This window comes from Schistocerca serialis, chromosome 8 (assembly GCF_023864345.2).
Source record: "Schistocerca serialis cubense isolate TAMUIC-IGC-003099 chromosome 8, iqSchSeri2.2, whole genome shotgun sequence".
NCBI classification, from domain to species: domain Eukaryota; kingdom Metazoa; phylum Arthropoda; class Insecta; order Orthoptera; family Acrididae; genus Schistocerca; species Schistocerca serialis.
The window spans coordinates 99,000,358-99,017,456 of record NC_064645.1 but is presented as its reverse complement, the minus strand read 5'-3'; the positions used below and the strand labels follow the sequence as shown (position 1 = coordinate 99,017,456).

At 44.2% G+C, this 17,099-nt stretch overlaps 1 protein-coding gene across 1 annotated transcript in view; it reads left to right on the top strand.

Annotated features, from left to right (window-relative positions):
* LOC126416850 (translation initiation factor IF-2-like) overlaps nt 1–16,897 on the top strand; it is a 148,937-nt gene extending 132,040 nt beyond the window's left edge. The window contains exon 4 of the mRNA XM_050084733.1: nt 13,959–16,897. Within this exon, the coding sequence (XP_049940690.1) occupies nt 13,959–14,312 (354 nt within the window). The 3' untranslated portion in view covers nt 14,313–16,897. The remainder of the gene's footprint in view (nt 1–13,958) is intronic.
* Nucleotides 16,898–17,099: the final 202 nt, after the last annotated feature.

Sequence of the window (17,099 nt, the reverse complement as noted above, 5' to 3'; positions counted from 1 at the left end):
TGTTCTGCGCTCATAGGCAGAACACCGCGCATGGTACACGCGGCGCTCGGGGACCACAGCACAGCTACGACACCTGAGGATGGGCTTATAACAGTCCGAAACCGGTCGTGTGAAAATAAACTAATTTACAACTGAAGCGGTATTTTCAAGCTCTGCTAGAATTGATTCAATTGAAACACTTTTAATCTGCTGCAACGGTACATCATACCATTACATACCAGTACAACTACTTCTACAAAAGGGACTCAGTACGGGGCCCAACAGTGTCCAGAAGAGTCTAAAATCGCAGGACTGCATTCTGCACAGCAGAATGAAGCATGTTCCTGGGTGTGCTGGCTACCTCTCTTGATATGCTGCGCATCCGATCGGCACATGTGTGAATGTTCCCTTGGTAAACCCTGTCCTTCAGGTAGCACCACAACCAGAAATCACAAGGCATGAGATCAGATGATCGTGGAGGTCAAGCATTTGGAAACGATTGGCGGATAATTCGATTGTTTCCAAATGTGTTTCAGAGAAGCAGGTGAACTTCACGAGCGATTTGCGATGGGGCGCCATCTTGCATGAAAACTGTTCTCTTCACTCTGTGGCCGAGCGGTTCTAGACGCTTCTGTCGGTAACCGCCCTGCTGCTACGGTCGCAGGTTCGAATCCTGCCTCGGGTATGGATGTGTGTGATGTCCTTAGTTACGTTTCAGTAATTCTAAGTCTAGGGGACTGATGACCTCAGATGTTAAGCCCCATAGTGCTTAGAGCCATTTGAACCATTTTTGTTCTCTCCTGTAGGGCGAAGCATATCGGAGTAACGCCCTCCAGTCACACTGTACGTCTTTGGTCCTTGAGCTCTAATTTGTTCAAAAAGGAATGGGCCAATGATGAACGTAGCCGTGAAGCCACACCATACGGTTACACGTTCACCATACAGAGGAGCTTCATGCACAGTGACTGGAGGTGAAGATCCTCACACTCGGCAGCTCTGTGTGTTCACCTCGCCCGTCAGAGAAAACTGAGCTTCGCCTGTCGATAAGATGGTTCGGGGCTAGCCCTCGTCAACTTCAGTCCTTGCGAGAAAGTGGAGAGCGAAGTCAACACGTCGTTGTGCTTCCTGTGGTGCAAACGGCTGTGCGAGATGGATCTTGTACGCATATCATTTGAGAATGGTTCGAAGCACCTTCCGTACAGTGGACCACGGGATGTTCAACTGTCGTGACACAGCACGCGCACTGCCTGACGATTCGGAATTGAACGCAGCGTTGCCTGCCATAGCAACAGCTATTACAACAACCACCTGCGGTGCAACCGGTCGTTGGGCTCTTCCCGGAGCGACGCCCAGTTCACAAGCTGATTCGAACTTCTTCATCATGCTACGCACAGCTTGTGGAAAAAGAGGACCCTTCCGTGATCCTTTCAGCAGGCGATATTCTCGAAGTGCAGCTGCAGCGTTACTGTTGTTTTGATAATAGAGCTTCACCAATAATGCACTTCTCCTTTTGTCCAAGCTCATGTTTAGACGTCAACAAATGCACTGTGACTGGGTAAGGTGTGTGAGACTATGAATCATGATGACTGTTCACGACACCTGGTGGCCATATCTGGAACTGGATGGTAGCGCTGTGACTCTTGGAAATCAAGCACCATGTAATCTGGACATTTGGTATTCTTACAGCAATTAGTTTCGTGTTATAACGTGTTAAATAGGGAAAGTTTAATCATAACGCCTCGCTATGACACATTCTGCGTATCAGTGGTCAGTATAACTATACTGTAATTCTGCCACGACCAGTCGGATATGGAGATGCTTGGAAATGCTAATACTAACCATTCGCAGAGGACAAGTTTCCCGTCTGCGCATTACAATACTGTATACCATTTATGTCCATATGTGTGCTGGAGCAGAGTCATCTTTTTAGAGATTGCTTCCGTAATTGTCTCTAACGACATGTTTAATCTTCATCAAAGTATTTAACTTACAGTCACTTTCCTTGCCTCAAGGGAACAGCGAAATTAATTTGGATTATGGGAGTAGGGAAGGGGTTACCACATGCTCATTTGCCGTCCGGGGTGGCCGAGCGGTTCTAGGCGCTACAGTCTGGAACCACGCGCCCGGAACGGTCGCAAGTTCGAATCCTGCCTCGGGCATGGATGTGTGTGATGTCCTTAGGTTAGTTAGGTTTAAGTAGTTCTGAGTTGTAGGGGACTGATGAACTCAGAAGTTAAGTCCCAAAGTCCTCAGAGCCGTTTTAACCATGCTCATTTGTTTGTTCAGTTTATCACATAAGAGAAATTCTCGTGGTACTCTTATGGCGGATTACACACTTCTCATTCTTCACGCTCCATTGCAACTTTCTCTCTCATGTATTTTGTTAATGTCATTTTCTAATTCGTTAGACACTAAACGACGGCGTTATCTGCAACCAATCTAAGAAGGCATCTTGGACTGTCTCCTGAATCATTTATGGATTACTACGTACTTCTAAAATAGCAAATAGGTTGTCAGATTTAGTCGGTGAACGCTAGATTTCACTTCAGTTTTTTTGCCTAGATGAGTCTCGGTCAGTTAACTGTTACTATAGTCCAGAATGAGATTTTCACTCTGCAGCGGAGTGTGCGCTGATATGAAACTCCCTGGCAGATTAAAACTGTGTGCCCGACCGAGACTCGAACTCGGGACCTTTGCCTTACGCGGGGAAGTGCTCTACCAACTGAGCTACCGAAGCACGACTCACGGCCGGTACTCACAGCTTTGCTTCTGCCAGTACCTCGTCTCCTACCTTCCAAACTTTACAGAAGCTCTCCTGTAGCGCCTAAAACCGCTCGGCCACCCCGGCCGGCAAATGAGCATGTGGTAACCCCTTCCTTACTCCCTGCAGGAGAGCTTCTGTAAAGTTTGGAAGGTAGGAGACGAGGTACTGGCAGAAGTAAAGCTGTGCGTACCGGGCGTGAGTCGTGCTTCGGTAGCTCAGTTGGTAAGGCAAAGGTCCCGAGTTCGATTCTCGGTCGGGCACACAGTTTTAATCTGCCAGGAAGTTGTTACTGTCGTGTTCTTGATAGGAAACTATGCATTCAGTCACATATCTGATACGTTATTGTGTATATACGCAATTTGGCCAGACGCCTGTTTGTCAGAAACGTCTTTAAAAGCCTAATGGGTCAAAATGCCAAAGCTATTCCTCGACCTTAAAATGTCTGCATCTCGTTCCGCGCGGAGTGGGAGCACAATAGCGCTCTGAGGCCTGTCGCACAACCGGATGTGCTTGTTTTGACTGTACACAAGTTCCAACTCGGAAAAAGTATATATTTGCCTGCCCCGCGTTTCTGTTTGCATTTTGTTAGATATTTAAAATATTTTTTCTGTTCGCCCTGCGTGTATGTTGAGATGTACAGCGCACTTTTCAAACAGGAAGAATGGCTCAACAAACAAGGAGGAAAATTAAAAATGAAATTTTAAAAGCAGCTCAATCTGGACGCTACCACAAAATATCTGCATGGTAGAATAATCGTTGCCAATTAGGGTCATCGCATTGTAGAACTAGACAATCGAATTAATATAACAAACGTTTCTCGTATTATTTTGGTACGCAGCGTAAACATTAAATGCTTTTGTAAGAATTACTGCGAACAGTACAGACTAAACTATTTGACTTCTTCTAACGTGGGTCCCCAGGCCCCATAAGTTCTTGAAATGATGTCAATTTCTGGTTTTGACTTTAATTGGTATTACTGACATATTGCATAACATTCAAAGCCATATTGCGGTATGTAGGGGGGGGGGGGGGGAATTCAAAAAGGCTAAGAAACTTTTATTGAGTGCTTTATTGCAAGATAAACTGACACAGATGCATCACACCAGTTTCCAATATACACTACTGGCCATTAAAATTGCTACGCCAAGAAGAAGTGCAGAAGATAAACGGGTATTCACTGGACAAATATATTATACTAGAACTGACATGTGATTACATTTTAACGCAATTTGGGTGCGTAAATCCTGAGAAATCAGTACCCAGAACAACCACCTCTGGCCGTGATAACGGCATTGATACGCCTGGGCATTGAGTCAAACAGAGCTTGGATGGCGTGTACAGGTACAGCTGCCCATGCAGCTTCAACACGATACCACAGTTCATCAAGAGTAGTGTTGTGACGAGCCAATTGCTCGGCCACCATTGACCAGACGTTTCAATTGGTGAGAGATCTGGAGAATGTGCTGGCCAGGGCAGTAGTCGAACATTTTCTGTATCCAGAAAGGACCGTACAGGACGTGCAACATGCGGTCGTGCATTATCTTGCTGAAATGTAGGGTTTCACAGGGATCGAATGAACGGTAGAGCCACGAGTCGTAACACATGTGAAATGTAACGTCCACAGTTCAAAGTGCCGTCAATGTGAACAAGAGGTTACCGAGACGTGTAACCAATGACACCCCATTCCACCACTCCGGGTGATACGCCAGTATGGCGATGACGAATACGCGCTTCCAATGTGCGTTCACCGCGATGTCGCCATACGTGGATGCGACCATCACGATGCTGTAAACAGAAACTGGATTCATCCGAAAAAATGAAGTTTTGCCATTCGTGCACCCAGGTTCTTCGTTGAGAACATAATCGCAGGCTCTCCTTTATGTGAAGCAGCGCCAAGTGTAACCGCAGCCATGGTCTCCGAGCTGATAGTCCATGCTGGTGCAAACGTCGTCGTACTGTTCGTGCAGATGGTTGTTGTCTTGCAAACGTCCCGACCTGTTGACTCACGGATCGAGATGTGTCTGCACGATCCGTTACAGCCATGCGGATAAGATGCCTGTCATCTCGACTGCTAGTGATACGAGGCCGATGCCATCCAGCACAGCGTTCCGTATTACGCTCCTGAACCCACCGATTCCATATTCTGCTAACAGTCATTGGATCTCGACCAACGCGAGCAGCAATGTCGCGATACGATAAACAGCAATCGCGATAGGCTACAATCCGACCTTTATCAAAGTCGGAAAAATGATGGTGCGCATTTCTCCTCCTTACACGAGGCATCACAACAACGTTTCACCAGGCAACGCCGGTCAACTGCTGTTTGTGTATGAGAAATCGGATGGAAACTTTCCTCATGTCAGCACGTTGCAGGTGTCGCCACCGGCGCCAACCTTGTAGAATGCACTGAAAAGCTAATCTGCATATAACAACATCTTCTTCCTGTCGGTTTAAATTTCGCGTCTGTAGCACGTCATCTTCGTGGTGTAGCAATTTTAATGGCCAGTAGTGTACTCACGAAGTCTCTGTAAACAGAGGTCAGATCGTTGTGGCAGTCGCCCAATTCATCGACGACGGAAATTTACTCCTCCGTCACGGGGCTGTTCGAGAACTAATATTCTCATCGTTGGAAAATCTCTTTCCACCCAGATGCCCTTCCAGCTTGCCAGAAAGATGTAGATCACTTGGTGCAGGATCTGAACCCAGAGACACCTGTGCGGTCTTGGTCAAATTTCCGCCACCTTTTCGCTGCGTCTGGACGTGGTATTGCATGTGATCCATATACTGCCTGAATTTCAGCGATTTGTATGCAATGGACACGTTTCGCCCACAAGAATCGTACTGTCCCGAGTGCTTCAGCTAAAGGTTGCCGTTTGCCACACCATTTCACTTTCAGATTGTACAATAGGAGTGTCAGTATTTTTAAACACATCGGGAATCCGATATATCGATATTTAAGAATATATCGCTATCTGGCCTCAATACACCTGGAAACGTTACAGTTACGTCGACATCTCGACGAAAAAAATATCGATGTATCGGCCAAAAGAATATCGACTGAACATTGTAAAAATACTGACAGCTTTAGAGCTGTATATTTAGATATTGATGTATTATTAGATATTCTGTACACCGACAAGCTAGCAGCCTGCTCGTACCCCTCAGAACAAGAAAAATGATGCACGTTCACGTTTGGCGACAACTACTTTGCTAACAATGGTAACTGCGGGTAAGTGGCACAATAAAAGGTTTCCGTTGGTTCCACCGTTCGGTTTCGTCACATATCAGATTTGTAGCTCATTTCGCCATCCCTACTTTTCCATTTGTGGAAACGCCAGCCACCTCGCAGTTGTAGTGATCAAATTGGGTAGTGAAGTTAAACGTTGTGCAGTTCCCGTTGGCAGCGCCGAGAGTCGGTTACGTCGGCGTTTCCCTTCACACGTCTCCGCCCACTAGTTGCTTTAAACATTATTTTTTAACGCAACTGTTGTGCTATTTCTTCACATCGCATACCTTGTAATTCCATTCACACAGCCAGCGCCCAGAGCAGTCGGACTTCTTCTTTATGGCACCTATACTTCCTTCACACAGTCAAGGAGAAAGACCGGACGTGATGAAAGCTCAGAAAGAAGGGAGATTCCCTGACCCAGTGAATGTAAAATTATATTCCACTACAATTTCAAAAGAGCAGCATCAAATATTTCTAAAAAACTTCGAAAAAAATATAACATAAAATAAAAATATCGGCATCGACATTGCTATTTCGATATCGATAATTGATATATCGGTGAAGAATGTGTCGCACACAAATATCGGTACCTTTTGGAAAAATATCGATGAACCGATATATCTATAATTTAACAACAGTCCCACTGTAAAGCAGCAGAAATGCGTGTGCAGGAAACCCGGAAGATTTACTGTCCTCCAACAATATGCCAATCTTGTTGCGCAGACGTCTTGGCTTAAAAATAACGTCTTTGGAGGGCTGTACCTTTTTCGATGGTAATAAAATCAGCGAGTGTTATTAGTGATATAGGGGCACAATGACTGGCTTCAACTAGCATGTAAATAACACACATCTAATCAAAATGGTTCAAATGGCTCTGAGCACTATGGGACTTAACATCTGAGCTCATCACTCCACTAGAACGTAGAAGTATTTAAAGCTAACTAACCTAAGGACATCACACACTTCCATGCCCGAGGCAGGATTCGAACCTGCGACCGTAGCGGTTGCGCGGTTCCAGACTGAAGCGCCCAGAACCGCTCTGCCACACCGTGCGGCGTCCCGCGGAAGCCTATTTATAATTTGTTGTATACATTTCAGCCCCACTTCAAGCAAATGGTAACGCTGCCGGTTTCTATTATCAGACAATGTTATTAAAGATAAAGAAAAAGAGTGATAGTAAAATACTTGGAAAGACAATTATAACTAACACAAAATTAATTTCCAATGAGACAGTCGACGAATTCATCTCTTCGGAGGAAGAAAGGAAGATTGACCGCTTAAAATACTGTCGACGACGACGTCATTAGAGACGGAGAAGAAGCTAGGACTAAGGGGGAATGGGGAAGCAAATCTGCCGCGCTCCTACAAAGGAAGTATCCCAGCATTTGCGTCAAGCGTTTTGGGAAAATCACGCAAAATCTGAATCCGGTTGGCTGGAGGGGATTTGAACCACATTCTCCCAGAATGACAGTCCAGTGTCCCAACAGTGTTTCACGGCGCTCGGTAATTCATCTCTGGATTTTAAACTTACGCTATAAAGTATATTCGAAAAGAGTGACCCACATGCTCACTTCAGCCAGAATTAGACAAAACTGTAAAAAATCCGGGTAAGCCAAAGTGGGTCCCGCGCACCGAGGGTTCCGTGCAAATTTATTTATGTATATAGATACCTCATCCATTCCGGGAAGCGAGAATTTGGACAATGTTTGCCTGTTAATGATATCAATACAGGCACGTCATCAAGATATTTGACGTAAATGGCCACATCTTTTAAATGCATTAGCGTGGAATGTAGAATTTAGTATGTGGCACAAATTTCAACTCGATACGTATACCCGTTCCTGAAAAAAGACGGACAGACGGTCGTATAATATGACGAAACAAATATTTTTGTCCGTCTTATATACTTACAAACTAACAATTTTCGGATTTTTTCCTATACTTCTATTCTAAAACACTGCGTCTTGCCAAGTTTTATAATGATACGTCAGCGGGAAGTATCCAATAGAGTTCGATGAGTGAGTTTGTGAGCGTCAAAATATGTCACATACATGGCCATATCTTTCGACTGAAGCTTAGCTTTTTCACACCAACAAGGGACAACAGAGCTTAGTACGTGACATAAATTCAACTTTATACGTCGACTCGTTCCTCAGAAAAAGGGGTCATAACAGACGGACAGACAGAAGGCCGGATAACAAATCACAAAAGAATATTTATTCGTGTGACGTAATTGCAACTCCACAATTTTTGAGTTTTTCCTTTACTTGTACTGCAAAACTTTGCTTCTTACCAAATTTCATGATTCTACGTCAACGGAAACTGCACTTTATGGGATGATGAGTGTGTTTGCGAGTATTAAAATATGTAATATAAATGGTCGTATCTTTTGACTGGATTGCCGTACAAGTTTAAATTTTGTACATCGCCAAGAAGCAATAGACCTTAGTAACTAACATAAATTTGAACTTGCTTCTGTGTGTTCCTTTGAAAGAGTCGGACAGACAGACTAATAACAGAGTGATCCTATATGGGATCGGTTTACACTGATTTTTGAGATATGGAACACTAAAAGAAGAGGTCCTACTGAAACGTTCCTTTCGTCGTCTCCCCCCCCCCCCCCCCCCCTCAAAGCTTCAGTGGTGTCGCACGAAATGTGACCTCGCAGCCGTGGCGCGAATGCACGCATTGTTGGCGATGTGTCGCGCGTGAGACAAATTACGAGAGGCACCGGTCCAGAAATTTATGTGGAAACGCTTGCAGGTGGATCTGAATTAATTATCCGCTCAATTACACTGTCGAATAGGACAAAATTAGGGCTGTCATCCTCGCTTTGACCATCGAGGCAATGTTAATCTTCTGAAATACACGCTGAGATAACCGGGAAATCCGGGGAAAACGCGAGATTTTTTTTAGAGCTCCCGGAGTATTTCAATGTTTTAGTTTTTGATTACATTTTTGTAATTTTGACTGATAAGAACTAATAGCCTAACAAATAATTTTACTTTAGTCCACTAATGCAGAATAACAATGCAGCAATAAAACATAAACGATACAATAATGCCTAAATAAGACTTTGGTTGCAAAGAAAAAGCGCCGTTTTCAACAACAAAACACAGTGCAAGCATTTGTGAACAGAAAAATGAGCCAGATGATTCACGACGAAGACTATGCAACATTTCGTAACAACAAACTGCTTTCAACGAGCGTGAGGTCACAACTGTTTACATTTCTGGAAGGTGGCCCGAAAAGATTGCTGAAGGTGGTTTGAGAACCGTTACCTCCAAAGTAAATTTCCTTTTATACAAAACGTGGGGAATGAGCGATAAATTTCTTAAGTCGCAGACCGTTTGATTCTCATTCAAAACTTAAAACGTTTTAAGGATCATTCAGTTAGAAATATTTCGGGCACAGAAAAAGAGCCGTTTATGACATTATTTAAAATCACTGGAAAATTTGTGTCAGATACATCTTATCAAAGCCTAACACACGCTAAAAAGAAGAACGAGCTTCAAGTTAGTTTTTCATATTTTTTTAGTTCCTTTATAGATAACACGTTCCGCAATAACGAAAGCAAAAACTATATCTTTCAAAAAAAATGTGCGAGAAGAGTTCTTGAACAATTTCACAAACAGTTAGTTTTTCTTTGAAAGGGTCGAGGTGCTCGACAGAACTTGTATTCAGCCAGGTAACCCACGAAATGTTCGGTGCACAGCAGTGAAATTTATAATGGCTAGTGTAATTTAAGCTGTGCTCTTAGAATCATACCTAACCACACCCCCGGAAAGAACATCAAAAAATTCTGGACTACCAATATAATACGATAAAGCTTAGCTTTTCTTTTAGCGCTACTGTATGCGTATTAATTTAAACCATTAACTTTTCCTATTTGTATGTTCCCGCTATTGAACAGTGATTTTGTTGCTGGCTCACTACATCACGTGTCGAATTCTCTGAATATACGCAGCCATTGGCTGGTAAGATCACTTGACATGAGCTATGCCCGCCTGACAGAAACACATCGCGAAGCACAATTTCGACGTCAGTGTTTCGGAAGCTACCGTGATATATTTTGCCGGCCGTTGTGGCCGAGCGGTTCTAGGCGCTTCAGTCTGCTACCGTGCTGCTGCTACGGTCGCAGGTTCTAATCCTGCCTCGGGCATGGATGTGTGTGACGTCCTTAGGTTAGTTAGGTTTAAGTAGTTCTAAGTCTAGGGGACTCATGACCTCAGATGTTAAGTTCCATAGTGATTAGAGCCATTTGAAACATTTTTAATATATTTAATGGAATTCGTATTTATGCTTTTGTAATACGAAATTATGCACAGTACATTTCTCTACGCGTCAAAAATCTTACCGAAACGCCTGGTTCTTGCTGGGTTTCATTTCCTAAAGTGCCGGGAAGTTATGCTACGGGGTATAAAATCTTTACCTTTAAAACGACTGATAAGTTTTAGAGTTCAGAGGAAACATATTGTCGCTTAACACGAAAAAATCGAACGAGGTGGTGGAGTGGTTCGCACACTGCACTTGCATTCGGGAGGACGACGGTTCAAACCTGCCCATCCTGATTTAAGTTTCCTGTGATTTTCCTAAATTGCTTCAGGCAAACGCCAGGATGCTTCCTAGACGCGGCCGACATCCTTCCTCATCCTTGCCTAATCCGATGGGACCGATGACCTCGCTCTAGGTCCTCTCCCCCGAATCAACTAACCAACCATCACGGAAAAAAACTTTCGCCCAGGATAGTGTATTTTCAAAAAATGGTTCAAATGACTCTGAGCACTATGGGACTTAACATCGGAGGTCATCAGTCCCCTAGAACTTAGAACTACTTAAACCTAACTAACCTAAGGACATCACACACATCCATGCCCTAGGCAGGATTCGAACCGGCGACCGTAGTGGTCGGGCGGTTCCAGACTGAAGCGCCTAGAACCGCTGGGCCACTCCGGCCGGCAGTGTATTTTCACCCGGGAAAAATTGCATCTTTAACCGGGAATTTTTTATTTCTGGCCCCCGTGCACAGCCTGCCTGACAACTCCAGAGTAAAATCTCCAGAGTGTAAAATCTTTAGCAAAGATTCCGAGATACGACAGTTGCAATGTAGTGCGTTCACCGCTAACAGATTCATACACTGCCTCTAACTGGCTACTAGCTCATCATGCCGATAATCACCACAACAACAAATTAGGAATACAAATCAGAGTCAGTTAGGAAAGGCCCGAACAAAAACGTCGGTCATAATTTTCAAGTGAACAAATGTAATTTATTGACATAAAGTAAACATAGCCAAGATCGTCACACGTAGCATACACCACTTCCGGCAAGGTAATATCTCCACGACTTCCTCTGAGATCTTCCATTTTACTGAACAGGTCTGCAGTCGCTAAGCCGCAATACTCGCCCATAAAATGACGAAAATGCCTAAGAAGATACCCCTGGGAACGCAATACACATTCTCTTCGCCTTCCGCATTGCTCTAAGTAAGTTGATCATGCAGGTCACCATCTCCCGACCTCTGAAATCTTCCGCACTCCTCGAAGTACTTTTATAACTTAGGGTCACCAACACCTACCTTCTGAAATCTACCGCACTGTTCTATGTAACTTGATCACTCATGGTGACCATCTCCTGAATTCTGAAATCTTCTGCACTGCTCTCTGTAACTTGAACACTCAGGTCCACCATCTGCCGATCTCTGAAATCTTCCACACTGTTCTAGGTAACTTGATCACTCATAGTCGCCATCTTCTCACTTCTGCAATCAACTGCATTGTTCTATATTATCACTCAGGGTCACCATCTTTCGACCTCTGAAATTTTCCACACTGTTGTAAATAACTTGATCAGTCAGTGCCACCAATTCCTGACTTCTGAAATCTGCCACAATTATCAGGGACATCATCTCGAAATCTTTGGAATATTCTGCACTGCTCTCGGTAACTTGATCATTCTCCAGACTTCCAAAAGCTACAATGATGTTATAGGTAACTTGATCACTCAGGGTCACCATCTCCCAACTTCTGAAATCTTCCACACTGCTCGAAGTAACTTAATCATTCAGGGTCACCATCTCCGACCTCTGAAATCTTCCGCGCTGTTGTAGTTAATTGGATCGCTCGGGGTCAGTATCTCCCGGCCTCTGTAATCTTCTGCACTGTGCTCAGTAACTGGTCAGGGACACCACCTCCGGACTTAAGAATTCTACCACACTGTTCTATACAACATGATCATTCAGGGTCACCATCTCCCGACTTCCGAAACCTTCTGCACTGTTCCAAGTAACTTGTTCACTCAGGGTCGCCATCTACCGACTTCTGAAACCTAACACACACACCCTCATTTCTGGAGAGCACATGGTTTCTACACCCCATATGGGCTGCTGGTCGACTCGTGGATTTCGCGACGTCCAAACGACTACACGAAATTATTTAACATTTAGTCCATACAGCCAGTAAGAATCATGACTAAAATGCAGGCAGTTTTATTGCCCGTTTCGTGCTCTCACTTACAGCTCCTTTGTATGTTGCTACTTTATAAAGTGTGTCCAGGGAAAATACATGCCCTGAAAATCCGCCTAGTAGGCCTCGACCACCAGCCATATGCGGGGATTACCTAATGTCAGACCATCATATTCAGTGTGAACAAAAACTTGCTTCCCCGCTGCAGCCGTAAATGGCTGAGGCGTCTGCAGCAGTGTACCCGGTTAGAGCGGCTATAAAATGATATGTTACACTCAGAATAAACGCTCGGAAAGAATTACTTCTTAAGACGCGAATCATTTCGCTTGTGCCAAGCACAGAAAGATATCAGTAGTGTTGGTTGTCTTTGTTTTGACGTTCCGTGCACATACTCCTCTTCAGTGCTATGCTCTTCTCAGACATCGTCAACCGAGCACACCTGAAGAGGAACACACAACATAAACGGATTTTCAGTTTCATGTTGACCACTGAATATTTATCAACATCATTCTTCACTGGTGTGCAAAACTTACGGATGAAAGTAACTTTTGCATGATGCGTCCCTGTTAAGTAACATAACCTGCACCACACGCAGAAACAGTTGCAACATTAAAGTACAGAAGATAACTGAAAGAAATGAGACGAACTGAAATTCAAAGACAACAAATAATCTGAAGTCGTCGTCCTTCCTGATGGTCTACTGGACAAAACAAAAGGCGAGATGTGGTTCTTAATAAAGTATGTTATTACCAGAGGCGGTAAAGCATGCTCTGCAGTATGGTCCCATACTGGCCGCAAGATTCGCAAGGAATTCTTGCGGTAAGTCGTTCCATTCGTCCACGAGTGCAGCTGGCCACTGCTTCATGGTCGTTAGGGCATCTGGGCGCGCTGCAGACCGTCTCCCCAGCTCATCCCAAGTTGGGTGAACGGCAGGCCCGTCGATTCTCCAGGTACCAGTTCAATAGCACCTCCCCCTGGGTGTTTCACGCAGTTGCGCATTGTCATCCGTAAAAATGTAGTTATTTCCCAGTGCTCCACTGAAGAGACGAGCGAGACAATACGAAAATTTCACGCGTGGTGTTTGAAGGCGATGCACTCACAGATAAGAACAACTGAATCACCCTGTGTATAATATTCTATTGACACATTCCGGGGCAGGCCGCGGTGGTCGAGCAGTTCTAGGCGCTGCAGTCCGGAACCGTGCGACTGCTACAGTCGCAAGTTCGAATCCTGCCTCGGGTATGGATGTGTGTGATGTCCTTAGGTTAGTTAGGTTTAGGTAGTACCAAGTTCTAGGGGACTGATGACCTCAGATGTTAAGTCCTATAGTGCTCAGAGCTATTTTTTTGACACATTTCGCATCGCAACGTCTGCAGTAAATGTGTTAAATGGAACAAATAACTAACTACCTAACTGACTATAACCTGTGTAACGCGGCCCGAGGACCGAGAGGCGGTCATCTGGAGCGCAGACGCACCTTGTGACGTCACGTGACGTAACGTGTCGCGCTGTCCTGTTGCAGACGGCACCCCCGGCAGAGGCTGCGGCTGGTGAAGACGCCGCCGCAGCAGCGGGCCACCTCCAAGGCGGTGCAGTGCGACGACGCAGACATCGACGCGGCCGCGGCAGCCGCCACCACCTGACACGCCATCACCCGCTGGGGGCGGTCCTCGCCGACCTCCGCGTCCACCCCCGAGCCGCAGCGGCTGACAATCTACCCTCGGACGTACGCTCGCCTCCGCCACACGATCGGAGGACACGTCGCCCGCACAGATGTGCCACCAGCTACTCCACCAAGTGCTTTTGTTTTCGTGCAACTGTGGACTGGACTCGTCCTGGCTTGTTCGATTACATGTTGAGATTATTCTGCTTGTAATTACACACTTTTGATAACTGCCAGAAATCAGACGGGTGTTCACTGAAAGTGACATTACCATTCAAACATTTTGCACCGTTACTTTCACTTGCTGCCCGGAAGAATACTCGTTCCAGAAATTTTCGCAAATATGATGTAAATGGAACACTCACCTCTGCAACTCCCAGAAAATATTCAGGATATTTCCCGTTCTACTTCCCTTATTCCAATTCTGTGGAACGAATTTAGCAATAATTGAAATCTACCTACTGAAATTTAGGATATGTATGATATTATCTTTTCTCAGCATTATCTCGCAAATGCGAAGCCTTTAGTAACCATTGTACAAAACGTCAATCCGCATTGAATAATGCACTACACATTACTGGTGTGTGGAGAGAAGCAGCACGCAAATCGTCTCTCGAACCTCGGGAAAGGAACCAAAGTGTGGTCTGACATCTTTCACTGTGAAGATGGGTCTTTATGAACTGTAAATAATTATTGATCTTAGCTTATGTAAACGAGAAGATGTCAAGACCATCCACCTGAATTCCGTCATAGGTCATAGTTCTGCACACGTGACAGAAGTAGATTTTATTCAGAACCACTGAGGACATAGACCCGTGAAGTTAAGCTTTCGAGGCAGTGGCTTCACGTTTCGTGCTCCCAGGCTCAAGTATCTGCGTACCCGACAATTTGCGAGATTCTGCCTTGTAAACGTGTACAGGCATTCAGGTCGACCTTCTATCACTTCTTCGGTATGACAAATTTTCATTTGTCGTGGAGTGGTTACCAGTGATTAACTCATTCCATCTGTGTTCTATAAAAAGCTTTAACATACTTGGCACACGTTCGCTTCTATGCGTGGTTCGCTCCTTCTACCACCTTCTGTATTTCCCCTGTCCGGTTATATCAGTTTCTATTCAAGAACACTGTCCTAATCATATTGTACACAACCTCCAATTCGTCAATACTTACGCGGTGTTGTTGTTGTGGTGTTCAGTGTCTCTATCCTTTGCAGGCCTCTTCATTTCTGCATAACTACTGATAATAAACTCCATCTGAAACAACTCACTGTACTCAAGTCTTGGTCTCCCTCCATAATTGTCTACCGTACCACACTTACTTCCACTACAAAAATTCCTCAATGTTTCAAGGTGCGTCCTAAGACCGACACCTTCTTTCAGTCGAGTTGTACCACAAATTATTTTTCCCCATTTCGACTGCATACCTTCCCATTAGTTATTCAATCTAGTTATCTAATTTTGAATCCTTCCTGTAGCACTACATTACAAAACTTCTGTTCTCTTTTTGTCCGAGATGCTTAACGGCCACGTCTGACTCTCATTGAAATAACTTCAGAAGAGACTTCTTGATCCATAACAAATTTCTCTTTTTCAGAAGCAGTTTCCTTGATATTGCCAAACTGCACGTTATGTCCTCTCAGACGTCTCATGTAGCTTGACTGCATTCCATTACACTTGATTTACTTTTGATGATATTCATCTTTTCAAGACAGTATACATTCCTTTGAACTAATCCTCCAAGTTATCTTGCATCTCTGCAATATTATCGGCAGACCTAATAGTTTTTATTTCTTCTCCCTGACCGTCAGTTCCCTTCCCAAACTCCTTCTTGCTCAATGTACAGCTTGATAAAATCGGAGAGAGACTACAATCCCGCCGTACTCGATTCTGAACTACTGCTTCCCCTTCAAGTCTTTCGACTCTGTTTTCACGCTTTTGTACAAACATTGCATCTTGTTCTGATTTCGAGCCACTGCAGCGGAACATGGAAAGAGTTTGTTAGCAATCACAGCCAATAAAAGCAATACATCATACCGATTATCAATAAACTCTATTGGGAAACAAACTGCCTTACTTCTAGATACTTATAAAAAATGTGCTAGAAAAACGAATCAAACGCAAAATTTAGATATTTTTGGCAAATAACAATGCATAGACTCGTACATGGTACCTACCACATTTCTGCGCTAAGCATAAATGCAAACAGATCTTGTCCTCTGTAGTATTTACTGCGTCTTATTTCACTCGCTAGTCGACGAATTCTACGTACACAAGAGGTGTGTCTACGCCTCGGAGTTACACAGATGAACTGAGGTGCATGGAGAATTTCGATACATGTCTATACGAAAATATTCACAGCTGTGGCGACTTACGACGGATGTAGTGACCTCACGTCATTCACTAGTGCTGCAGCTCCACGTGGCCTTCACGCGGCAGGCACCAACGGGATACAGTGAAATCCGACGCGAGTTCAGCTCCAGGGGCAACAACAGACTGTGGAGAGATCGTTGTCTTCCAGTTGGAAGCATTTTTTAATTTTTACTTTGTATCAACTCGCAGGTCAAAGCAACGCCACTTTTGCTGCTGTGGAAAATAATTCACATGTTGTTATCACGTGTTTTTATAATTGACGCATCGTATGTTGTTATACTTCAAAAGAGAAATGTTATTCCAATGTCGATATTTAGGATGTTAGTAAAAACAGAAACACAGATATACGACTGTTCTGAGTTTTAATTAACGATTATAATGATAATGAAATGTTTGAAGATTGGAATAATACAACTGTTTCCTGTTAAATGTTGTGTTTTTATTACTTGCATAAAACCTTTACCGACAAGTTGTAACGACCCCGTTTATTTAATTTTATCTTATTTGTTTTTGACTGAGATCTTCTGAGTATCAAGTCCCGTCTCGTAACTTTCGCGACCTCGCTATAACCTTAAGTCGCTACAGAAGCGTAAGCTATGCGCATGAAAATTGTAGCAAGCAGACCCTTCGA